The sequence below is a fragment of the Podarcis raffonei genome, chromosome 14, assembly GCF_027172205.1.
Source record: "Podarcis raffonei isolate rPodRaf1 chromosome 14, rPodRaf1.pri, whole genome shotgun sequence".
NCBI classification, from domain to species: domain Eukaryota; kingdom Metazoa; phylum Chordata; class Lepidosauria; order Squamata; family Lacertidae; genus Podarcis; species Podarcis raffonei.
The window spans coordinates 26,811,510-26,836,973 of record NC_070615.1 but is presented as its reverse complement, the minus strand read 5'-3'; the positions used below and the strand labels follow the sequence as shown (position 1 = coordinate 26,836,973).

The 25,464-nt window shown below is 45.6% G+C and overlaps 1 protein-coding gene across 10 annotated transcripts; it reads right to left on the bottom strand.

The window, feature by feature from the left end:
* Positions 1-1,570: 1,570 nt before the first annotated feature.
* On the bottom strand, positions 1,571-23,849 carry LOC128401460 (kinesin-like protein KIF23). Of its 10 annotated transcripts, none has more exons than XR_008327475.1 (25): positions 23,725-23,849; positions 21,582-21,651; positions 20,378-20,506; positions 19,478-19,583; positions 18,837-18,973; positions 17,309-17,418; positions 17,026-17,199; positions 16,338-16,379; positions 15,904-16,016; positions 15,013-15,134; positions 14,665-14,767; positions 13,392-13,471; positions 13,166-13,285; positions 12,668-12,827; positions 11,934-12,098; positions 10,347-10,504; positions 9,502-9,675; positions 8,348-8,527; positions 7,707-8,036; positions 5,307-5,537; positions 4,523-4,605; positions 3,823-3,904; positions 3,087-3,157; positions 2,760-2,861; positions 1,571-2,212 (listed from the first exon to the last, which is right to left on the bottom strand). XR_008327475.1 is itself a non-coding variant. In XM_053364553.1 (25 exons), exons 2-25 carry the CDS (start codon positions 22,501-22,503, stop codon positions 2,197-2,199), a joined length of 2,973 nt encoding a protein of 990 aa, XP_053220528.1. In that variant the 5' UTR covers positions 22,504-22,511; positions 23,725-23,778; the 3' UTR covers positions 1,571-2,196. The 10 variants fall into 10 exon arrangements, 9 of the variants coding, with proteins under 9 accessions (XP_053220528.1, XP_053220522.1, XP_053220524.1 ...); XM_053364553.1 differs by lacking the exon at positions 2,760-2,861 and adding an exon at positions 22,487-22,511 and having other exon boundaries at positions 23,725-23,778; XM_053364547.1 differs by lacking the exon at positions 2,760-2,861.
* Between the last annotated feature and the right edge of the window lie 1,615 nt (positions 23,850-25,464).

Below are 25,464 nucleotides of genomic sequence, written 5' to 3'. Positions count from 1 at the left end.
AACTAGGCATGAAGTGAAATATGTTTTTGCAATTTTTTAAAAAATGCAAATAGCACCAGCAAGGGTTGAGAGGTTAGAGGAAGCAGGAAAGGAAAATCTCTTAATTTCTTCCCTTGCCTTGGTCATTGGGTAAATCCCAAGAGCAGCTCTTGCTGGATCAAACCAAAGCCCAGCATCCTGATGCCCCTGGGAAGCCCCAAAGCTGGACCTGAGCACAACAGCACGCTCTTGCATATATTCAGCTTACTGCCTCCAACACCATAGGAAGAATAACCGCAAACAACACTGATAGTATTATGCTCCATGAATTTAATGCCCTTTTAAAGCCTTCAGGGTTAGTGACTAGCACCATATTTTATGGTAGCAAATTCATTTTACGTAAGGGGCAGGAATGCCTGGTTAGTGCTGACTTATGACAGGGCCTTTTCAGTGGTGGCTTCCCAGTTGTGGAATGCCCTCCCCGGTGAGGTGCACCTGTCTCCATCATTATTCACTTTCAGGAGGAGTTTGGAAGCATTCCTGTTCACCCAGGATTTGGGTGGCTGAAGAAGACTGCTCCTGGCAAACCCAAGATCACTGAGTGGAAGAATGTTCTTTTAGAATGTCATAACTGTTTTTATTTTCCTTTTCAAACTGTGTATCTGTTTGCTACCGTAGGCTCCTTTCCAGAGGAAGGGTGGGATATGAATTCAATGAGTAAATACAGCACAGTTGCATCTTATGCACAATTGAAAACCAAACAGCTAAAATTGTGTAAATAAAATGCATGCAAGGAAAAGAGCTTAAAAGCTCTTTTTGTGCTGGGTTTTCCCTATGTGGAAAGCACTTTTAAGCTGTCTGCCTTGCTTACCAGGCAAGTCCTGCTCAGCACACAGGCTCTAGGGTGCTCTCACAAGATCTTGCAGGAACTTGGGTGGCCTCAAGAGCATCCCAGAGGCCACGAACTGAGCAGGACTTACCCAGGAAGCAAGGTAGCCCTCTGCCTTACTTGGGGAGGCAAGTACCACTCGGTGCACTAGCCCCAGGAGCATGCTGGCACGGTGGCAGTTACACACCATACCTGGAACAGAACTCCAGCACAAGAGCAAATTGTAATGCAATACATGATGTGTGTCTGTCCCCAATCTCCCAACATTCATCTTCGCGGAATGAGCCCATTGGGAGTCCAAGCATTATGAAAAAGGGAGAACAAAATCTCTATCTGCTCCACACCACCAGTAATTTTTATACACCTCTAGCATGTACTCGCCTTTTTAAACTAAAACGCCCCAAGTATTTTAATTATTCCTCATCAGGGAATGTTCATTCCCTTGAATGTATTGGTTGTGCTTTTCTGAACCGTTTCCATTCCATCTCTACAAGTTCCTCCGGCAGCTGGGGCTAATCCTGGCTATGTTACAGGGAGAACAAAGTCATGCCACATCAAATGCCCCTTCGTTTTATCAACAAACTTCACCCCAGATGACAGGCTGTGGCCATTTCCGTCTCGATGACGTCAATGGGAGGGGAGAAAGCTTTTTTAAAAGTACTGCCAGATATGTTAGAAGTAGACGAGGAAGACCACAGAATGCAAGATGCTGTGAAAATTTATTGGCAAATTCAGCCCTTTAAAATATACATATATATCACACGTGAATATAGTCACCTTCCTACACAGATGTCTAGTCATCGTGCCCCATTACAATCATGCATAGCAAACAAAACAAAGAGAGAAGGTAGCCAGCGCCGAGAGCCCCGTCCTTCCCACTGCTCAGAATACATTGGCAGGAGAAGGCCTTCTCCACCGGTTTGCAGGGGCACAGATGCTCCCAGTCTAAGGACAAAGCCATTCCCAGCTGAAAGCTTGGGCAGGACTGCCAGGACTGCCATTCTAAACAGGCGTCAAGATCATTCTAAAGTGCATCAGGACAGCTAAATAAATAGCAGCACATTTTTAATACAGTCTCATAAAAATACCCATAAGAAGACAAAAAAAGGTGGCAAGGAACACAGCTGAGCCCTGTGCAAGGGAGTCTTATATCCAGTCAAGAGGTAACAGAACAAAACAAGGTTGTCTTCTTCAATGCCACAACAGAAGAGAGCCAAAGGAAAAAAAAATGTACTTTTATTATATATTTGGCTCTTTCCTTGCTTAACATATGTAGGCCTGCAAATAATCCCTTTGCCAAAGAAGTCCTAGGAGGAATCTCCAATAGTTCATGGTTTTCTGCGCCTGCAAAGGAAAGAAAGGTTTGTGATCATCCCTCACACACACCAAGTCATGATCAATATAAAATTCTCAGTGCACAAGCAGAGCCCCTTGCGATGAGGCAGCCCCCAAAACCTCCTGGTGCCCCCGCAGAGACTCCTGCAAGAGGCTATTTCCGGCCCTTTGGCGCCCGGGAGCTGCCGTCAGCCCCCAACAACATCTCCCCAACCCCAGCAGACAAAACCTTCAAGAAAAGCTTTCTGCAGTTGAGCCAATTGGTCAGGAGGGGCCGACGTAGGGAGCAGCAACTGCCCAAGGCAGGGCAGGATTTGGCACCCCACAGAGGACAAAAAAGGATTCTAGCCTGTGCGGCTGTAAAATATATGTGAGCAACACCCAGCAAGGAAATCCAGAAGCCACTGAGGGGAGGGGGTGCAGGCTTCCTTGTCCTATGGAACATCCTGCCTTCTCTGTAACTCAAACACAGCACTACCTTAGAGGTTTCTCCAGGTCCTGATGATAGCTTTTCCCCACTCAGAACTTTCAGTAACTTTTTCTTTTCTTTTTTTACCTCTGATGCCCTCTTTCCTGCCTGTTAACATGTCTTGTAAAACTGCCATGCTTTCGTCCCCTGAGCTGAAGAGATCACTTTCACAGCTTGGTCGGCACCTATCTGCAAGAGGCCAAACCTCAATAATAAACTCTGCCCCCTCTGCCCCCCCACCCCAAAGCCAGCATCTCCCAGGCACAGCTCCTGTTCGTCTTCAGGCCCTAAGCAGAAAGCCTGGTTCTGGTTCCAAACCCAGCTTTCTCAAGAACACAAAGCTACAAGCTTAGGGAAGCAGAAAGCCTTGTTCAGTATTTAGGAATGAGGGGTGAGAAGGAGAGAGAAACATACTTGGGCTGAGCGTGGTGCTGGTATCCAGGCCCCAGGTGAGAGCCTGCCTTCATCTCCACTGCGACAGAACACTGGACAGAGAAACACAGAGAGACCACATGGGATCAAGAGGCAACTCAGCAGCAGTCTTTGCTGCTCACCCCTCACCCTGGGTTACACCAGGCCTAATACAGTGGTACCTCAGGTTAAGTACTTAATTCGTTCCGGAGGTCCGCTCTTAACCTGAAGCAGCACTTTAGCTAATGGGGCCTCCTGCTGCCGCTGTGCCGCCAGCACACAATTTCTGTTCTCATCCTGAAACAAAGTTCTTAACCCAAGGTAATATTTCTGGGTTAGCGGAGTCTGTAACCTAATGTGTATGTAACCCGAGGTACCACTGTAATAATAATAATAACACCAACAGTAACAAAAAATATATACTTGTATATTGCTCTATACCTGTCAGGGCAATTTACAACATAAAATCACAAAATACATAATAAAAACGACAACCCAATAATCCCCCCTTCCACAGCACATTTTAAAAGGGCACGAGATGGCAATCAGCCAAAGACCTGGTTAAAGAGGAAATTTTTTGCCTGGCACCTAAAGGTGTATAATGAAGGTGCCAGCCGAACCTCCCCGGGGAGAGCATTCCACAACAGGGAGCCACTGCAGAAAAGGCCCATTCTCGTATGGCCACACTCTGGATCTCTCGTGGAGGAGGCACACGAAGAAGGGCCTCCCTGGAACTTACTCTTGTTTCTACATCTGTCCACTCGGACTCTGTACCCTCCTCTGCAGGTGAACGGCTAGAGGGAGACGATCTTCGCTTGCGGCTGGAAGAAGCAAAGGAACATCAGTTGAGGGGAAGCTGTGTCCAGCTGATAGAAGCAAGCCACAATAGGGCGCCTGGCAGGTTCACAAGCCAAGGCCTTCAAGGTCCAACACCCTGTCCAGAGGTTAGGTGAACTAGCAATACCTGCCCCCCACATCAAGACTGCCATCATTTTCTGAAAACCATTTTTTTGTCTGTTTACTGAGTATTTTTATACCTTGATCTCAAATGGAGCTTGTTTTAAGGATAGTTCTATGTTTGTACTGAATTTTATGGCTACTCATCTGGAAAAAGCAAATAGTTAGTTTAAAGGATTGCTCATCAAACCTGATCCTGCCCTGAAAACTTCAAGTCTGATCAAATCCACTGGGAGATGCACTTTTTGGCCTTCCAGCAGGAACCTGCCTCATATTATTTACTAGCCTTGGGTACACAGAGTTCTCCAAGTGGCTTACAACGTATTTAAAAACGTAAACATAAATACTTTATGTCATGATGCTAAGTTACAGCAGTCTCACTGGGCCCTCCCCCTACTCCCAGGAGCAAGAGAAGCCCCATGAATGGACATCTTGGTTCTGTGCGTTTTAAGAGGGCAAGAAAACTGGGCTAGAAAACTCACCCTGTTGGAGACTCTTGCTTCAGGGTCTCTATCTCTGTGAACTGGACTGCCTGGCCACCTCCTCTGGTCTTGTAAACATCACCCTATAAGACAGGAACAGTGAAGAAGCTCTTTGCATGGTGAGGGGGGCAGCTGAGGTTCCTACTCTTGCATTGTTTTAACTGTGCTCCATTTTTTTCAGATATATAGATCAGGCCACACCAGCCTAGGAAGCCTAGCCTGGGTTTGAAGGCAGTGAAAATGTAAATTGATGCAGTAGAATCACATCTAGAATCTTGCATTCCAGAAAGGGCATGTATATGCTAAAGACATACCCCTAAACTACCCCCAGGCAACTATCCCTGCCTTTCTTGCCAAGCTCTGGAATGCTCTCACAAAATCTCACAGGGCCATCCGAGTTCCCGTGAGATCTCACAAGAGCATCTCTGAGCCCAGTAAGCAAGTCTGAGAGATTAAAAAGCACTTTCCATGCCAGGAAAACTCAGCGCAAAAGGAGCTTTGGAGCTCTCTATCCTGCATGCAATTAATTTCTGGGATTTCAACCGGCCAGCTTTCAACCGCCCAAGGTTGAAATCATGCAGGTTAATGGTGCGCAATATGCGACTGCCATTTGTATGCTTCTCTCCACACGCCCCTCTGCTCTAAATGTGTAAAATTCTAATGGCCCCACGAGAGTTCAGCTGCTTTGCAGCCCAACAAGCCTCAAAGTTTGCTTGGAGGACTTTGTTAGAAAGCAGGCACACATTTGGGAAAGCTCCCTTGCCTGCCTGCTGGCCCCCTTTACCTTGATGAGCTTTGTCTCAATCTCCCCATCGGAAGCCAGCTCCTGGTGGGTCAGCATGTACTTGTCGCACTTGGCTAGGGCCTTCTCGTTGGCAGCCGCCACTGTGATGGAGTGGGGGACGTGGGGCTGCATGACTGTCTCAGTCTGGACATTGGAGGGAGGCTTGTGGTCCACCCATCTCTCCCCGGCTGAACGAGAACGCCTGTGCCGGATGCGAACTGGCGGAGCATTCTAAGTGGTCCCAAAAGGAAGAGAGAGATGCAAAGGGGATGAGCAGCAAATTTCACCCAAGCTTATCTTTGGAGAGCCAAGTCAACAAAGCAATTCAAAATCTTTAGTCACTTTATTTTCATCCCCAACATTTAAGATTTCCCTTCAGTGTCATGCATATATCTTATAGGTGCAATCGTAGTATTTTGGGGAGGGTGGAAGAGATGGAAAAGGAAGAGCAATGGATAACAAGTAGTCTTGATTTTAGAGCAACAGTGTTGAACGCAGGCACATTACCAGGCTGGGGGCAAGGAGGGTGGAGTCAGTCCATGAGCAAAACTCTGCAAATCCAATAGGCCAAATCAAGTATGCACACAAAAGACAAGACAAATGCAACACCCCCACCTGCAAAGATTTCCTAAGTTGGCTGAGCATCAAACGTTCCTGCCTCTTTGCCTTTTGCCCTGCTGACGGAGGTAAAATGCTGTTTCACAGCCACACAGGGAGTGGGGAGGAGAAATGTTGGGACAAGGTAACCATTATAAGGTCCAACAAGCTGCCCTGGCCACCAGGTTTTCCCAGGACAGTCCTCACCCGCTTGTGAATCTTCCAATGCTTTGGACCACAGCTCCCATTAGCATGACTGCTGGACATGTGCTCAGTGGGAGCCACCATAAGCAGCTGTGTAATGTGGCTATAGAGCAACAGGAACCCAGAAGACCAGCTTGGGGAGGGACCATGTAGTTCAAGAGCTTTGGATGCAGAAGGCCCAGGACTACATCTATGGTATTGGTTGTTGGGTGGGTCAAACTAGAAGCGACAAGAAAGGCCCCTCTCATACCAGAGCACATTCTGGGCTAGAGGGACAAATAGCCTGGGCAGCTCCATGCACTTATAATTCCTTTCTCATGAAGCCCTTGATGCAGGGGCAGAGAGGAAGGCAAGGGGGGGGGACCTCTGGCCTTCCACATTGTTGGACTACAAGTCCCATCAACTCCAACCTACATAGCCAATGGTGAGGACTGATGGGAGCAGGTGGCTCAACCATGGGACAACCCCACATTCCTCACATCCCGGAAAACCTAAGTAATAAGATTTCATAGGGGTGTATCCAATGCTTGTCCTACTCAGAGTAGACTCATTAAAGTTATTGGGCATGACTCACTGAAGCTCATTAATGCCAATGGGCTACTCTGAGTTGGAGTAGCATCACCTGCAGCCCATGAACTTTGCCTTCCATAGTCACCTATGCTTAGCCTACAACAATGCATTGTAGCAGCCTTGTTGCCCACAGTGGCCACTGTCCCATTTCATAGAACTGGCCTGTTAGTTATACTGGTCCACACAGCACCCCAGGGCTCTAGAAGAACCTTTCCCAACTTGGTGCCCCCTTGCCTTCTGGACTACAACTCTCATCAGCACGGCTAATGGGAAAGACGGGTGCAGATTCACACAGTGTGACACAAACACCACTGCAGCCTGTCAGAGGCACTTTCCAAAGTTTTGATTGCCCTTGATTGACGCAGAGAAAGAAAATCAAGAACTCTTGATTGGAGGCATGTACAGTATAAGTTTTCTGATTTACAGCTAATTTGCATCGACAGGCTGATCTCACTATTTGAAGAAGTTTAAGCAAGCTGACATGTGTTTGGGACTGGCTGGCAACAGATTTAAGTGTGTGCTTTAAACAATTCCAACTGAAAGAGATTTCAACTATTTGGGAAGCTACCTCATAGCAATTTAAAGCAAAAAAGATGCAGGTTTTACATGTTGAGAAGTCTAGCATAAAACACATTTCAGATCTTTATAATGGAGAGTCAATTAAAAGTAGCTACCCAGCCCCAGATGCGGGAAAGCCATGCAACAAGCAGAGTCTGGCTAGAATCCATCTCCTAGAAAGGTTTTGTTTGGGCTCCAAAATTAAGTCCCAAACCGGTCCGCGAGCTTAATTCAGGTGGTCCACAGTGTATCTGTGGTGCAGCTGAAGGTGGGAGACAGCAAATTAACTATGCATGTTGATTTTTAAATTTTTATTTTTACTGCTTCTTTTAATTCTTATATATTGTATTCTCATGGTTTTGCTTCTGCTGCGCTCTCCATGGCTTTCGGGGGATGGAGAAAGGCAACCTTTGAGCCACTATGCCAGGCTCACCCCAGCGTCAAGCCCCAGCTAGGAGGAGCAGCACTAACCCTGCAGCACAGGTCCTCTTCTACCTCTAGAGCCTCTCTAGCGCTGGGGACCTCGAGGGCGCCGGTCCAGCACATGCCTCGCCTTCTGTCTGACATGGCACAGTGCCTAGCTTGCTGGAGCTCCTGAGGTCTACTCCTGCCTTTGGGCACGCCACTGCCACCACCGCCGGGGTGCTTGCTGCTCTGAGTAGGCGTCCTCTGCTCCCATTCCGAGATGCAGGAGGCCACCGAAATGCTGCTGCAGGAGTTAGAACGCCTGTGCAGCTGTGGCTGGCTTGCGGCAGGCAAGTTGGTGGTGTTAGGGAGCTGAGTGACACAGGGACTAGAAAACTGAAGAGAGGTGCAGTTAGCAAACAAGGAGAGGGAAGAGTCAGTCAGCCCCCAGATTCCGGCACAGGCAGACACCCACCGTGGCCCCCAGATCTACTGGTCTGGATTAAGCAGATTTACAGAGGGTCTGGGGGAAAGAACAAAAGCAGGGAACAGAGGCAGGGACTCGGCGCACTTGCAGCCAAATTCCCTTACTGGACTACAAAACCCCCTAGCCCCAGAAAGCCACCCAGGCTGAACAGTTCAGCTTCTCTGATGCTTCTGCCTGACGCACAGACAAACACACTTTAAGTGTCTCTTAGACAACTTACAGGGACTGGGGGAGGCGACAGGGACCTCTGCAGGGGCTTCTCCCGATCCTTCTCCCGAGAAGGCCGCTCCGGTTTGCTGCCCTTGGGTTCCGTGACGATGGCTTTCAGCTGCTTCAGTTTTTCATCTTTCACCCAGAGCTTGTTCTGCATCTCCAGCTGCTTGGCTGCCACTCGCCGCTCCTGCAAGAGAGAGCCAAGTGGTGCTAAGAAGGGCTCCAGACAGGACCACAGGAAGAGAAGGTGCTATGGGCCCATGGAAGAGGACATGTTACACCCCCTCCAAGAGCCTTGCAAGTATTGAGCAGCAGCACAAAGACTGTCTTTCCTGTGGGATGGACAGCACGATCACACAGACGAATGATTCCCTGGGCCCTTGGTGGAGATAGATAGGACCCCCTTTTGCTTGGACAAGAGAGTTCAAGTCATCAAAGCTTTTGGGACATACAGACATGCAGACTTCCTCTTATCCCTTTCATATTGTCCCAGAGAAGAGACTGTGGGCTGCTGGGCATGGTACAGGCACTCAAGGATGCCTTTGCAGCCATGGTAGGGAGGAAGAGAATGAACCAACAAAAGTCCTCAACATGCCATGGGCACTCAAAGAAGTACCTTTCTCCTGGTCAGGCTTGAGGGGGAAAACATACACAAACACAAAAACCAGTAACAAAATTCAATATATCTCATGCACACAAATAAGCAGAGGACCACATAGATCAGCAGGGGCTTCCTGAATTAGCCAGGAGTCCAACAGCTCAATTCCTTCTGTATAGGAGACAGAGCAGGGAACTAGGAAGACTGCATTAACCCTTTCCTGCCAGCTCTCATACAACTGCATGAGTAGCAGGGAACGGCTCAAATGATCTCCAGCACTGCCTCATGGTAAAACGACAGGGAGCAGGAAGTAGCATAGCATCTGCCTTGCATACAAAAGGTCATGGCTTCCACCCCGGCATGTCCAGGTAGGGCTGGGAAAGACTGAAACCCTGGAGAGCTGCTGGCAGTCAATGTAGACAGTACTTACTTAGATGAACCGATGGTCTGACTCTATATGAAGTGTCCTAGGAACTTCTGCCTGTAAACATTCGGATTGTGCCTCAAGCAGCTTGCCTCCAAAACAGTATCTACCCCAGTGTGTGGGCACACACAACACTTACGCATTCCTTCTCCCACTTCATTGTTGTCTCCGTCACCATGCCTTGCAACCGTGCTTCAAGGCGGCGCTTGTCAGAAACTTGTCTCTGCAGCTTCTGGCTCTTGCTTTCCAGCTCCTGCTGCAAGTTGCGCTTCTCCTCTTCGTAAATTGTTGTCGTTTTCTCCAAGATCTCGATCTGGTAAGACAAAGTCCACTTTCTGTTCCGAAAACTTCATTTTCACACCCCCATGCTTCCATATCCACACCCACCCTTACATCCAAAATAGAGGGGAGGTTTTGGGGCAAAGAAAGAACCTGCACTGCAAATGAATGTCAAAACACGCATGATTTGAAGCTGTCAGGCAGGTGCTAAGAGGACACCCCTGTTTCAAGACGACAGCCTCAAAAATGATCGCCACTGGGCAGCAAGTCAAAAAAGCTATCATACTTGCAACTTCTAGGTTAGCATAGTGCTCAGCAAGTTACAAGAGTTTCATTTGCACTGGGGTGGAGAGAGGAGAACAGGGATCCTTTTGCAGGCTGAGAGCCACTCCATCCTGTGGGCAGCAGGGCAGCAGTCAGTGGTGGGCAGAACCATAGAGACTCTTATGCACAGGCCACACTCCAGCCATACAAAAACCAGAGAGTTCTCTCTCCACACATACGGCATTCTCAAGTTTTAAGGACAGTTCCAGCCAGGCAAACACCCTCAAGGAGCAGAGTTAACAGGTGTGTATCCTGGGTAGCATCCTAGGGGCCAGATGGAGAATGCTGGAGGGCTGCATTTGGCTCCTTGGCCTGAGATGCTGCACTCCTAGACTTATGCGAAATAGGCCACATGCTTAAAGAACATAAAGGCACCCAAACCTTGTATTCCAGAGTTTTTGCTTTCTTTTCTAGGCGTTCAATCTCAGTTTTCTGGGCTGCTATAAATTTGTCTCTCTCGGCCATTTTAAGTTGTGCATAGTTCTCCTTGGAGACGATACTGGAGTCAAGCTCCTGAAGCATCCCCTTGACAGAATGCACTGCAACAAAAGAAAAAGCAATCTGCGTTACTGACTGGATTAGGCCAACTCGCCAGGGAAGCCTGGGTCATCCCATGGGAGCAACATCATGGGAGGTGTGTTTCTAAGACCAGAGTAAAAGCATAAGGCTCCCATACCATTCTTGCCCTTAGAGGATGGGTGTTGTTTATATAATCTTGTTATATTTATATTTTTTTTGTATGTTATATATGCTACTGTCATATTTTGCCATGTTATTATGAAATGCAGTGTTTGCTTCAAAATGCCCTCCTGTTTTCTTTGTTGTAAACTGCTTTGAGAATGATTTCTTTGTGGAAAAGCGACATGCTAATAAAATGAAGGAATCTCTCCAAGGATGTGGAAGCACATTTGTAAAATGGGAATTATGTGGAAACCCTCATGTGACAGAAACCAGAGGAGAAGAAAATATCAAAGTGCTTCATGTGGTAGATACTAGGATAATTCACTACCAGTTGCATCTTCTGATCAGAAAATAAGGCATTCCTGCTTAGAATCTGATGCATTAAAACTACAGTCATACCTTGGTAGTCAAATGTCTTGGTTGTCGAACAAATCGGTTCCTGAATGTCGCAAACCTGGAAGTGAGTGTTCCGGTTTGCAAACTTTTTTTGGAAGCCAAACGTCCAATACGGCTTCCAATTGGCTGCAGGAAGCCATGCCTTGGTTTTCGAACCTTTTTGGGAGTCGAACACCTCCCAGAACTAATTAAATTCAAGAACCAAGGTAAGACTGTAGAAGCAAGAAGACTACAATGCCTAGATATCCAATGAAGCTGAGTGTTGGATGATTCAGGAAAGATAAAATAAAGTGTTTCAACACACAGTTAAACTACGGAACTCACTCAGACAGGAGGCAGTGATGCCAACCAACCTATATGACCTGGCATTTGGCCGGGGAAGGCGGGATATAAATAAAAATTATTATTATTATTATTATTATTATTAAAAGAAGATTAGACAAATTCATGGAGGAGGCTATGAATGGGAATAAGCCACGATGGCTATGCTCTGCTGCCACAGTTGGAAGCAGCAATGCTTCTGAATACTAGTTGTTGGAAACTAGAGAAGGGGAGAGTGCTGTTGGGCTCAGATCTTTCTGAGTGTTTTCCACACTCATCTGGTTGGGCCACTGTGAGAAAAGGATACTGGACTTGGTGAGCAATTGGCCTGATCCAGCAGGCCCTTTCTTGTGTTTGTAAGATGAATTTTTAAAAAAATGGAATAGCTGAGGCATGGTGCCCCCCAGCTATTATTGGACTCCAACTCCCTTCAATCCCAGCCAGCGGCCAGGGAGGATAAGAAGTGGACTTCAGCAGCAACAGGAGGGCACCAGGTCAGTTACCTCCAAGGCAGAAGCAGCCCAAGCTGCCTGCATAACTACTTTTGGCCAGGAGAGTCATACAGCTCACCATTTTTGGTGAACTCTTCCGACAGCATCTGCCGGATGCGATGCCGTTTCTCAAGCACTTCGATCAGTCGAGGAAGAGTCTGGTCATCATGGATGTCCAGAAGCTCGCAGGAAGACATTGGGGGGAAATTCTGCAGCAGCACCTCTGTGATAGACCGCTCCCGATCTGCAAGAGACAATGAAGCAGCTGTTTCAAGAACATGTCTTGGCCAGGGCTCTGGCAAGCTCCCAACAGGAGGGACAGCTGCCAGGATGCTCTGTACAGAGCCTGGATCCCAGGTGCATGGAGGGTTGCTAGAACAGGGCACACTGTTAATTCAAATGCACGCCTATCAAGATAACCACAAAAAAGACCTTAAGGGTTAACACACACACACACACACACACACACACACACACACACACACTCTAGGCCAAACCTCATATTATACAGTGGCTGAAGTGCAACAATACCCTGATGCCTTCTGTGAGAAGGGACTGGCTCTGCAGCAAAGGAGGGGGAGAAAACGGTGGTGGTTTAACCCTTTTCCTTCCAACACACCTCCTGCTGCTCTTACCCAGCTAACATTGAATGTGAGAACACAGGTCCAGAACACCATGTTCAGGCAGTTCAGTGTATGTGTGTACAAAGCAGGAAGGGCTAAGACAGGTGAATAAACTAGAATGAGAGGTCTATGTTGCTGGTTGCTTGATAAATGCCGCTTTGGTCACTCTAAGTAGTCTCTTGTGATTTACCTCCATCAATCGGTCCACCTCGGATTTCCAGCTGCCGTGAGAGCTCCTCCCGAAAGGCCTGGTTCTTAAACCGTCGACCAGGGATTAAGCCGCAGACTGGCTTCTCAGCAGGCCTCGCAACCTCTACTTCTTGGGTGAGCTCTGCAAATCGCAGGACTTGCTACAAAATAATGATATATGGGAGTATGTAGGATCTGGTACTTTACAACACAATTAAACAGGAAATGGAGACATTAGTCAAGCCTAATTGCACACCAACAGATTTGTGTATGCAAGATCTAAGGATTTCACATTATTTTCTCTCCCTCCCACCCATCCTATAACACGCAGCACAACTTAATTCTGCTCTAAAAGGTAGTTCCACTACAGAGCAGGTTTGTGCTTCATTGTTTGGGTCCATCAGCCTCCTCAGATGTAAAGCTCTTATAAATAAAGGTAGCCCTCCATCCCAGTTCCAGCAAGATGAGAGCAAGGAAGCTCAAAGAAGATTTAGATTACCAAACTCTCATCGTAGTCTTCAGCCTTTGGGTTCACACAGACTATCATGCGCACTTTGCCTTCTCCATCAAAGTAGTTCTTGAAGAGATGGGTTAGTTTAGAGTCTCGGTAAGGGACCATCTAAAGAAGAAAAGAGTCCTTAAGTTCTAAAGAAGAAAAAAGTTATCAGGAAGAAAGACTGCCAGGGGGAGAGGGAGACCCACAGAAATGGGGAGCAACCACACACCTTGTTGGTCCCATAAGTTTGGTTCTCCCGCAGAGCTTCAATACAGGTCCTCAGCGTCATTAGGGACTGGTTAATATTACCTGGAGAGGAGAGGGAAAGGTGTAGCCCATTATTCACCCCAAACCATGCCATGGTCACAAGACATGGTTTGAAAAAACAGGGACATTTTTGTACTGTAAATTTCCTGCTCTCGGGAGAGTAAAGGGCACTTTCTATGTATTTTGCCCACCAGGAGGCCCTCTCAGACTGGACTGTAGTGGAGGCTAGCCAGTTTGGGCAAATGTGGCACTGCCCCACAATCTGTCTGCCCTCAACCAGCCCCCACTGTCTTCTTAAATACATCCAGTCCAGGGGATTGAACTGTCAGCCTCCTCTTCCTGAAACTCAGAAGAGAACCTTTTGTACAGCATTAATCAGCCAATATATCAAAGCCCAGTTTCATTTCTTTCAGTCCAATGTTATTGTCCAAGGGTTTCCCCTCAGAGGCTGGGGGATCTCAAGTTCACTGGAAAACCTTTTATCAGCTCCTTCTCCAAGACAGAAAATCTATCACAGGCTGCTATTGTGACAAGCCATTATTCTGGTTAAACTCCATTTAAGAAAGGCATAAGGAAAAACGTCCCTGATGGCCTTAACCTGCCCATCATTGCCACCTGCCAATCATCCAAGAGGAAAAAGCAGAATCAGAGGTTAGCAGGGTGAGTCAAATGCTCTGCTCACTCTCCTATGTACAGTAAGAAAAGCCTGTTTTCTCTGGCAGAGTAAGGACATTTATTGGGGATTTAGAAGTGCTGTCAGTGGGGTTGGCACACACAAGCTGCACTCTAGTTGTTGCTTGGGACAGCTGAAGAGAGCCAGCCCACCAGCACTAGAGACAGGCTGACAGTGCTCATGGCTTAAATCCATTGCAGCAGAGGTTGCCGTTTCTCTTCTTGATAAGCTAGAGGGTGGGAAACAATCCCCATCCTCTGAGTGTGAAAATGACCCAAGTCCCTGCTAAGTAAGGGAGGGGATCTAGAGAGAAAAGGTGGGGCGGGGGGGACAGAGACCCTCCTTTGTAGTCACAAGGCAGGGCACAGTCTGGGCCAAGTTAGCCCTGCCTACTCCTGGTGGGAGGGGCAACCCCAAAGGAACTGAGATGCCCTCCTCGCTCTATCAAGAGAATACAGTTTCCCACCGGGCTTCAATGCAAAGCTTTCATGAATGGGGCTAGATTTCGTTTTCATGCCCGAAAAGGGTGGCAAAGCTTGGACAAGGAAGTCACAACGCCTACCTGCTTCCCGTAGTCTGTTCCCTTCTGCTTTGGTTCTGTTTGTTCTCTCACTCCCTGCTAAGTCAACCAAAGATAACTGGCTGAAGGTTATCAGCTCTCTGTCCTGCAAGAGAAGGGAAGGAGTCATAGTTTTAATAAAGAAACAACCACAATGCGAGAAAAGAATCTTCCTCCACAAGTTGGAAAGAGCAGTAGCTCTTTCAAGGACTTGGTTGGGAGACCTGTAACCAGCTCCACATCCCATACCTTGGCTATCAGATGGGAGTCATTTAATGGATCTACTTTTTGGGAATGGGTTGGGGGAGAGAAAAGAGAAGCTGTGCTCTCCTTAGCCCCTCTCGATTTTACCTGTAGAACATTATCCCCACTGGCATCAAGTGGCGCCTGGGCCAGTTTGATCAGGAACACACTATGGGAACGGCTGGATTCACGATTGAGCTGAGTGTTTGCAATGCGCCTCTTCTTTTGGCCTGTTTGATAGAAAGCAGGAAAAAGTCCTTTAATCTAGCAGAGAATGAATACATAGCAATCAATAGCATTCTAGTTGTTGGTGCATCGTGGTGTGCACACAGTTCTAGGAGCCATAGCTGAAGGTGGTCCAAGCTAGAAAAACATACAGGAAAAGGAAGCCAAAAGGGACAAGGCTTGGAGCACCATTTCCCCCCAGAAGTCAATATATTTGGGGAGGGATGTTTTGTTTGTGTGAGTGACAGCTTAAGGAGGATGTGGGGGATTTATCAAGTTGCAAATGACACGGAAACAATTTTCTCCCTCTCCTGTATCTGGAAGTTGGGGTTAATCAATGAATTTCAATGGCAGTCAATACAGAACAGAAAAAAGGAAGTGCTAGACACAATGTGTGACTTATGGAATATGCATGAACACAAAACAGGTCAATTAGCTCAAGTGGTTTTTAAAAGGTGTAAGACAAATTCATGGGATAATGCAATCAATGGCAATTAGTTATGCCAACTGTGCTTTCACAAGGACTGGGTATTGTCCCCCACCCTCAGCAACTGATTTTCAGGGTGGGGCTAGTCCTGTTGAATTGTGCCCTGCTGCTTGGGCTTCCTATGGGCACCTGCCTGGCTGCTGTTAGAAGACAAAGAGCTGGATATTATGAACCTTCTATCAGGGCTCAAATGGACAGGAACAGGAAGCTCTGTGCCAGATGTTTTCCTCTGTGGCAGTCCTCTGCCACAAGGGCAGCACTTTGGAGGAGTCCAGGGAGTTTCCTACCTCTCCAGAAGACTTCAAAAGCTTCCTCTGTGGATTTGACTTCCACCTCCGTGCATCCTGCAACATACATGTTGTGGTTCTGATCCTCACGGAGAATTTTGGACTGGGGAAGTCTGTAAGAGTGAGGGTGTCAATGAGAGTTGGCCAGCACCAACATACTTATTGCTAGCAAGGGGAAGACAAAAACTAACCACGCCAAGGTCAGCTACAGCACAAGCTGCCATGCAGGATTAGCTTATTCGGGCAAGAAGGGAAAGAGAGGGAAGGTCAAGCCATTCAGACTTCATATAGGGAGGGAAACACTCAGGTACATGTCAGCTATCAACAACAAGCTGCAGGGAAGAAAAGCCAATGGGAGACAACACACCAGTTTCACTAAGTGCAAAACAGCCAACTGCACATTAACAAGAGGAAAATATAACCTGTGCACATACATAAAGTCAGCACTTCGCACTGGAGTGCCACAGCTGCTCCACCTAGCAAAGAAATTACAAGTGTTACAGGCCCACACTGCCTTTCTCCCACTACACAAACCTTTTCAGAGCATTTTCCCAAGACATTTTCTGCTTTTGGAATGTATGCCTGTGACTTTTAGGTGGAGTTGTGGCAGAATTTGTATGTCTTTGGAACATTCCTAAAAGTCTGTTTTGGGGTTACTTCCTATGTAGGCAGCCAGCAAACACCAGAGTTTGGAAGACTTTTGTTTGTGGGCAGTGCCAGCCTCAGAAAAAAGGAGTGTGCTCAGTGATGCTTCTGCATAACCCTTGACCAAAGATGTCGAAGAAATGTTGACAAAGAGAATAGTGCCTAAACCAAGGCTAGGTAAGACCCATCTTGGTACCAAAGCTGACTTCTGAAATGCATCTGTAAGCATGACACTGCTTCACAGTAATGTTCACTATTACAGAAACATTTCCTCAATACTACCTCAGCCCAATGTTCTGGAAACAGACACAATCCATTTGTTCCCCAAGGCATAAACCACCAGATCTGGAATCTATTTCCAACTTTACTTTTTGGAATCCGAAACACCAGACCACAATTCTGTCACTTACATTCCATGTAGCTATAATCTGGTTAGCTGACAGATTCAGAGAGCCAGGCTGAAGGAAGTTTACTCACTTTGGTTTGATGGGGTCAAAGGGGCCTTCTTCCAAAAGGTCATAGATGTAGTTGTTATAGATCTCGATGTAAGAGACAAACACACTGTAAACATTGTCTTCATCAACTTCTTCCGCTTTGCAGTTGTTTTGGACATTGATCATATCAGCTATTTCAGGATCAATTTGCCGCCTGCTTTTAAAATAAAAAATAGCACAACAAGTTAAAATTTTGATATATTTAACAACGGATCTATGGCAGTCCTTGATGGGATGAGGGTGTCCCAGCCACCATTGCTACTTACTTGCTAGATGGAGCTTTCGGGGTCTGAAAAGCTTCTCGTTTCTGACGTTCAAGTAAAGCATCAACATCACACTGCACCTCAACCCCATTCTTATCATCCAGCTTGAACACCTGAGGTAAAAGGTTTTCAGAAATAAGGTAAGTCTTTCCAAGAGGAAAGTAGCAATTTTATTTTACTAATAGTGTCACAATTAGGCTATTGGCCAGTGGTCTCTGCTATCTCAGACCAGACCTTCTCGACCTGAGAAGCAGGAAGGACAGCCAACACCAGCTGAAGATTTCTACTCAAACTCACATCCTTCAAAATTCACGTGCCTGGACCTTAAGATCAGCTGGGGTGGGAGGGGCAATGCTGACTCAGTCTTTGAAGGATGCCAGGGGGCTATGAGCCACCACAGGACCTTATTACTGATAGCCCTGCCCCACACCTTAGGAACACCTCCCTCTTCTGTCATATTTTGTCATTCTGTTGGGTCTGCGCAGAGACAGGTATGTGAGATATTGGTAGTTTTATATTTTAATTATGGGTTAAAAGTGGGAAAAGTTGGGAATGGGAAGAGTTGATCTCACTGTATTTTATTTAAATTGTTGTTACAGACCCCAAGCTCATTGATTTGATGTTTATCTGTTACATTTAGGTCCCACTTTTCCTTCAAAGAGCTCAAGGCAGCGTACATTGACTCCTCCCTATCCTATGTTACCCTCACAAAAACCTTGTGAGGAAGGTTAGGCTGAGAGATAGCAACTGCCCAGGGTTCCCCAGTGAGCTTCAAGTAGCTGAGGGACTTGAACCCTGGGCTTACCCTGTGCTGGCTGTCATCTTCACATTTATGATGAAGGACAGGAAAGAAATTTTATAATCAAGCCTGTCCAACCAACAACAAAAGTTTCTAACATTCATGATAGGGAGCACTAATTCAGAACTCGTCACAAAATATGAGATCTACACATTGAACTTTTGCTGTTGATTGTTTCCCCTTCATCTCAGTTTGCCTTTTACAAAAAGAAGCACAAACTCTGTTAGCTACAGAGTAAGCAGTACAGTGGTGCCTCGCAAGACGAAAAGAATCCGTTCTGCGAGTCTCTTCGTCTAGCGGTTTTTTCGTCTTGCGAAGCAAGCCCATTGACGGATTAGCGGATTAGCGCTATTAGCGGCTTATCGGCTTAGAAAGGGGGGGGGGAGGGAAAAAACCCCGCAGGAACTCGCAAGACATTTTCGTCTTGCAAAGCAAGCCCACAGGAGATTCGTTTTGCAAAGCACCTCCAAAAGGGAAAACTCTTTCGTCTAGCGAGTTTTCCGTCTTGCGAGGCATTCATCTTGCGGGGCACCACTGTAAGTGCAAAAGAGACCCTCTGAACTCCACCCAAGTGGTTTGCAGGGGGCTATCCTGCCTTTCAGGACTCTACCTACATTGTGTGTCTTTAAATGCAATGCATCCCAACCTGTTCATTCAATAATTTATAAGTTAAGCATTTGGCAATGGCAACAAAACCGTTTACACACCAAGACTTGGTAGGAAGAGACTTACATATCGTTTGGCCTGCAGAGATCCTATGCTGTTGAAGATCATGTCTAAGCAGCGAGGAAGCAGGCCACCGTCACCAGGAGAACCAGTCATGGTGTAAGTTTTCCCACTCCCAGTGACACCGTATGTAAAAAGGAGGCCTAGGAGTCAAAGAGAACATATTTTATAGGCAAATGTCTACTTCATCCTTCTGTTTCACAAAAAAACACTTTGGCTGACAATGAATCAAACTGTACCATAAGTGCATACTATCCAAACAATACAACAGAGGCAGGAACAGAGAAACACAAACTTTAAAAAGCTTTCTCTGCCCAGCAGGGTCAAAACAGATGTCAGTTTCAAATAAAGATTTCTTCAGCCTAGGTGCAGCTATGAAGAAGGAATTTAAAACTTAACCGAACTCCAGAAAATGAAGTATTTTATTCAATTAAGATTGGATGATCTATTATAGGTGTATTTGGGCTGAAGATACTCCAAACCATCTATGCTTTTAATCAGTACAAAATAAAGTAGTTCCTAATCAATATTTAGGCAGTTAGAGCAGAACATGCAGGAGGAGCATTTAGAAAGTTTAGCAAGTTTAGAAAAAGAGAGATCAGTGGTTAGATATCAGCTAGAGCATGAAATGTTCTATCCTCTCGTACCATTTTTCCCATGAATCAGATCATCCACTAGAGGTTTGGCAACAACATCAAACACATGTTTCTGAGTCCCACCGACATTAAAAACCTCTTTGAATGAATATTGAACCTGAAGAGGAAGACAACAAGCTGTTATGAAGCAACAAGCAAGCACTTTGCTGCTGTTTCTAGACCTCAAATTATGTCTTGCTTCTATTAATTTAGAAAAAAAATATTGATTGCTTACTCAGAAAACTCTAAGCACGGTATGTAATAAAAATATCACTAAAATGCAGATAAAATCAGCAAAACTCTCTGAAAAACAAGCAAATCTAAAACAATCATCAATAACACAGAGATAAAAGCAGTAAAATGTTTAAAAATACACATAATTTATATCTAGATAGGCTTGCTGAACTAAAAAAACGGTTTTCAATAGACATCTAAAAATAGATACTGGGACTCCTGCCCAATGTCTGATAGAGGATGTCTAGAATTGCTTCACCATATTAATTCCTAATAAACACATTTTACTCTAATTTCCCCCAAGATCCTATTAACTCCCCATCTCAAGCAGTAGTGGAGCATAATCAAGGGAAGCAGCAAGCCTCTGGCTACCAGCTGCTGGGGAGAAGCAGTAGACTACTATTGTTCTCATGCATGGCTTGTGGGCTTCCCAGGGGCATCTGGTTGTACACTGTGGGCTACTGGACTAGGCCATCCTTTGGTCTTATCCAGAGGATTTCTTTGTTATGTCCCATAAGAGGGGCACTTGTCATCTCATTACAAGTTTTGCCTTTTACAAAGCTTTAATTTGTCCCCCAGGGAAGAAAGTTCCCTGCAAATGTTAAAGATCCAAATCTAAACCCAACAGAACCTCAGTTTTCAGCTTCTGGTTGCTGGCCACTTTCCAGCAGGCTTTACCTCCTTATACTCCCCATTGCGGAAAATTCGGTATCCATCTGGTGGGTGAACCTGGACTGTTGTGGTATTGATCACTTTTACGCAGCATTCTTGGTCTGGCACACTGAGTGGGCGCAGCCGGCAGTACACCTGAGGAAAAAGTGCTTAGAAATATCACAGCTTGCAGATTCCAAGTCTTAATAAGCCTAGCAGGTGAGATAAATGAAACTTCCACCACTAGCCCCCATTTTAGGAGGAAAAGAGCCCACCACTAGGTAGCCAAAACAAAAGCACCAAAACAGCAGGTTGGGGGGGAGGGACCCAAGGTTTGCAGAAATATAAAAGGTGTTTCTGAAAGAACCCTAAAGAGGACCACACAAAAATAGCTTCCAACAGCTTGAATAGCATGTAATGTTGACTGACAGACATCGAACTGACAACCAAATGCAAGAATTAAGAAAATGCTGGAAAGAGAAGAGGCAACAACAAAATCAATTTCCTTGGATCTATCATTAAAATAATTTCTTTCTGTGAACCAAGAAATTTGCCCTCAGGGCTGGAAGTGAAGACTTCCCACAGAGACAGAAATCCAAGATTTTTAATGTACCTGGGAATCAGACAAAAAACCTAAAACGTATTTCCACTTATTGCTCTCACAAAACTAACGAGCATCTTGTAGCATCAGAAAGATCAGCCAAGTTAAAGGTCAGCTGTCATCACAGGCCATTATTCTTTTAAGTACATGTTTATATACCTAAACCAGTGTAACCATTGATGTATTTATGTGAAAGGATCCAATGATCTCCCTGACCTAGGAGAACAAAGTTCAAATTCCCACCTGATTGGGAAATGCAATGGGTGACCTTAGGCCAGCCACTGCCTCTCAGCCTACCCTACCCCATATGGTAGATGTGTGGGCAAGAGTGGGAGAGCCATGAATGCCACCTTGAGTATCTTGGAGAAAATGTGGGATAGAAATAAAAGTAAATAAAAGTAGCAAAGCTGTGAAGGGAACCTCTGACTGAGACCCCAATTAACTGTCATAGAAGATAAGGGGTGGAAGAGAGAATATTCATGGGAAACATGAAGTTGTGCCCTTATTTGCTTACAGACTCTGCCTATGTTAGTCTGCTGTCAGAGCATCTCACCTATTCATCTATAAAAACACACATCATATGAAGTTTGCATTTACATCCCTTGCCCATCCCCTATATCAGGCACTTACCCCAACAGGGTCCTTCAAATTGTTGCTAGATCCATTTTTCTGCCCAGGCTTCCTTGGAGTTTTGCTTTTCCTGGAAACGAAAAAAAGAAAGAAAAATCATCAGGCAAGTCAATCAAGAACTAAGGCACACAGGAGACAAATAACCTGACTGCTCTGGGATCAGTGTGACAACAATGCAGGAGCGCGCTTCAAGTCACCTTGTCAACCACAAGCCATGTGAAATAGTTTTCATTCATAAGAACAGCTAAGGCAGAAAGGCACTGCACTACTAATGCTACTTAAACAAAATATCACATGCAGAGCATTTCAGTTTAGAAGATATGCAATCCCACATACCCCTCCTTCTCCAATATTGTGGCTTTCAGCTAAAGGCAATCTAGAATGGACTTCAGGCCAGTCTTAAATGCTCTGCTAGAGTTGAAGTCCATGTAAAAAAAGAATCTCAAACACAGAGGAGACTAGAGACAGGAGGAACAGAAGAGCACACATCTTTCTTTTGTTTATATCCCTCTACTCTGTTAAAAGAAAAGGTAGTCAAGGTGGCTGGCTATCAGACACATTCATCCCTTCTGGCCTCTGCCAGCATCATCTGTGCTCTTAAAAATTAGATAGTGAGCTGGTTCACAAGTTAACATTAACCTGTGTAAAGGATGGCTTCACAAACATAACTGCTTTGTTCCTCCCCAGCTCCCAGTTTTGTTGCACAGAGGAAAGAAATCAGACTCTGGAATGTTTCTGCCTTCATATGACACAGCTGATGCCTGGAGAGGAGCATCATTTGTTTTAAACTAGCATTTCATGGCAGGAACCTGTTGCTTTTAACTATTGTATGATCGTAGTATCACAGTGCTTATAAATGATAGAAGTGCATAAAGTTGAAGGTCATTACTGTATAAGAATCTAACATTTTTTCCTTTGCCATTTGTCACTCTGGAAAAAGCTAGTAACACTTTTTTGTAACACAGTTTAGAGATATGTCCCTGATTTAGTTACCGGTAAGTAGCATGCATAGATTATGTAGTTGCTTGTTTAGAGCATTTGTACCCTGCTCTTCAGCCAAAAAGACTCCTACAGCAGCTTACTAAAAACACAGTCTTTGCCTACAAGCTTACAGTATTAAATACATGTCACAAAAGGAATTGAGGAACACAGACAGGAGAGAAAATAAAACAAACTCAGGCACCAATTCTTATAAGTCTATTAGCAGCTCTTACTATGGCTAGCTAGAACAGAAACAGTTCAGGGCCAGATACAGCCCAGCTTCCAATCTCTCCTGTTAAGACAGCCTGCTACCAAGCAATACAAATACAAGAGAGAGAATCTCTCATATATAATCTATGCTATTTATATAAATTGATATACAGGTTATAAAGAGAGAGAGAGATTATATGCATACGCATCTGAGAATTTTTTCAATGTTATTTCATTTATGAATCACTTCTCACAAGGCATCCCAAAGCAATTTTCAATATAATTACTTAAGCATAACAGTTACATAGGTAATAGTGCTAAAACCATTGCATATATAAATCAATTCAAATCTAAAACAGATATCAACTGGGTATCTCTCTCTCTCTCACACACACACGATTTTATATACACACAAGTAATTTTTAGTCTTTTAAATGTGTTCATTATTTTGTGTTTCAAATTGCTGCTAGCCATATCTGTAAATCTCACTGAGACAGTGCTTTAGAAGGCAATTAATTACTGTACAATAATAATAGGCAACTATATAAACATATGCGTGTATATGTTAAAACATCTTAATTTAGACTAGTCTACCAGATACATAAAACAGTGGTCTGTATTCTAATCTGTTTGTCGCTGCTTTGTATTTTTTTTCAACATTTTAAATTGTTGTTTAACTATTTATACCCATTTTTTGTTTTATACTTTTTGCAGATCGTTTAACAAAGTTTGCAATCAAGCAGCATATACATTTTATGACATATAGATACAGAGAGAGATAGAGAGATAATAAATGCAGATAAGTACAGTATCTCAGACATGAATCTGCACGATATAAGGGCGCTTTTGTTCGAGGAAATAGTAAGGGAAAGAGGAAGGGGGGGAGAACTTTAAAGGGAAGGCTGGGGGGGCTCTAACTAGGCGCCACTCCACCCCGCCCCGGGTCACTCACGCGGCCGCCTTCATCTCGCCGAGGCCGCCCCGCTCGTCCTTTTTCTCCCTCTCGCAGCCCTCTTGGCGAAGGTTCGGTTTGAACGTTCCCTCCCGCTTCCCAGCATCCATTGCGCGGCCCGCTGTTATTCAAATCCAACCAATCAGGATGGAGCCAGGGAGGGAAGGGGCGGGGACAGGACGGCGGCCCTTCACCACCTTCAGCCTTCACTCCTTCTCTGCTGTCACCGCCTCCTTGCTTATTGGCCCTTGTTTCTTTGTGTGGCGTCGTGGCGCGAGTTTTTTACCTCACAAAGCAGCGCGCGGGAAGGGAGGGAGACCAACCGCCCCGTCTCCATGGAAACGGGAAGCCAAGCGAGCTCAGGCCTTAACGAAGCGGGCTAGGCCCCAGATGTGCAAATCTGGTTATGAACGTAAAAAAGACTCGAGAGGGACTGCTGCGACGATTAAAAAGTGAACTCCCTCCCTCTCATATACACAACATTTCTCCCGATGAAAAGAGGGACGTCCCATTTCATAATGATAATTTTACTTTTTAAACTCACACATTCCTACTGGCTTGTCTCGGCCACTCTGGGCAGCTTCCAGCATATATAAAAACATAAAACAAACTTCCCTATACAGGATTGCCTTCAGACGGCTTGGGGGTCAGATAAGGCCATGCCCTCCAACATTTCTCCAATGAAAATAGGGGCATCCTAAGGAAAAGCGGGACATTCCAGGATCAAATCAGAAACTGGGACATCCGTCAATCAGGGATGTCCCTGGAAAAGAGGGAAACTTGGAGGGTCTGCTTTCTCTCTCTCTCTCTCTCTCTCTCTCTCTCTCACCCACACACACACACACACACACACACATATACTATGATAATGCTTCACAAGAATCTTTGTTGTTTTTGTTGTAAAGTAACATCAACACACGGGACACAGGTGGCGCTGTGGGTTAAACCACAGAGCCTAGGACTTGCCGATCAGAAGGTCAGCGGTTCGAATCCCTGCGACGGGTGAGCTCCTGTTGCTCGGTCTCTGCTCCTGCCAACCTAGCAGTTCGAAAGGACATCAAAGTGCTAGTAGATAAATAGGTACCGCTCTGGCGGAAAGGTAAACGGCGTTTCTGTGCGCTGCTCTGGTTCGCCAGAAGCGGCTTAGTCAGGCTGGCCACATGACCTGTACGCCGGCTCCCTCGGCCAATAAAGCGACATGAGTGCCGCAACCCCAGAGTCGGTCACGTCTGGACCTAATGGTCAGGGGTCCCTTTACCTATGCTACTTTAACAGTCAAGGCTTCCCCCAAGAATCCTGGGAATGGTAGATTGTTAGGGGTGCAAAAGGTTTTTTTGTGTGTGGAAGTCATGATAGTAGTTTTCCTACCTAAATGCATTGGCAAGTACAGTTATTACACAATTAATTATGTTAGCTTTGGCCATAGCAGATAGTGAATAAACCTTTTAACATGAGCACACATTTCTCTATCCCACCATGTCAGAGCTTTTACAAGGTTAGGAGGCCTGGAGGTGACCATAGGTGCCAGCTTGAAACAAACTCAGATCAAAGTGTGGTTTCGGGTCCTTGATAACTAAGCACAGGAAGAAGAAGAAGAAGAAGAAGAAGAAGAAGAAGAAGAAGAAGAAGAAGAAGAAGAAGAATTATTTATACCCCGCCCATCTGACTGGGCTTCCCCAGAGTTTCCTATGTTTGGAAGGAATGGGAAACTGCAGTTTATTAGAAACTGGAAACGGCAGC

What these genes read in the sequence shown, in the direction of transcription:
- LOC128401460 (XM_053364547.1), bottom strand. Translation starts at nt 23,834, where the DNA reads ATGGATGCTGGGAAGCGGGAGGGAACGTTCAAACCGAACCTTCGCCAA. An exon ending in TTTTGAAGTCTTCTGGAGAG is followed by an intron (nt 15,135 to 15,903) that starts GTAGGAAACTCC and finishes TCTATCAAACAG; the next exon opens with GCCAAAAGAAGAGGCGCATT. An exon ending in AAGACTACGATGAGAGTTTG is followed by an intron (nt 12,828 to 13,165) that starts GTAATCTAAATC and finishes ATTATTTTGTAG; the next exon opens with CAAGTCCTGCGATTTGCAGA.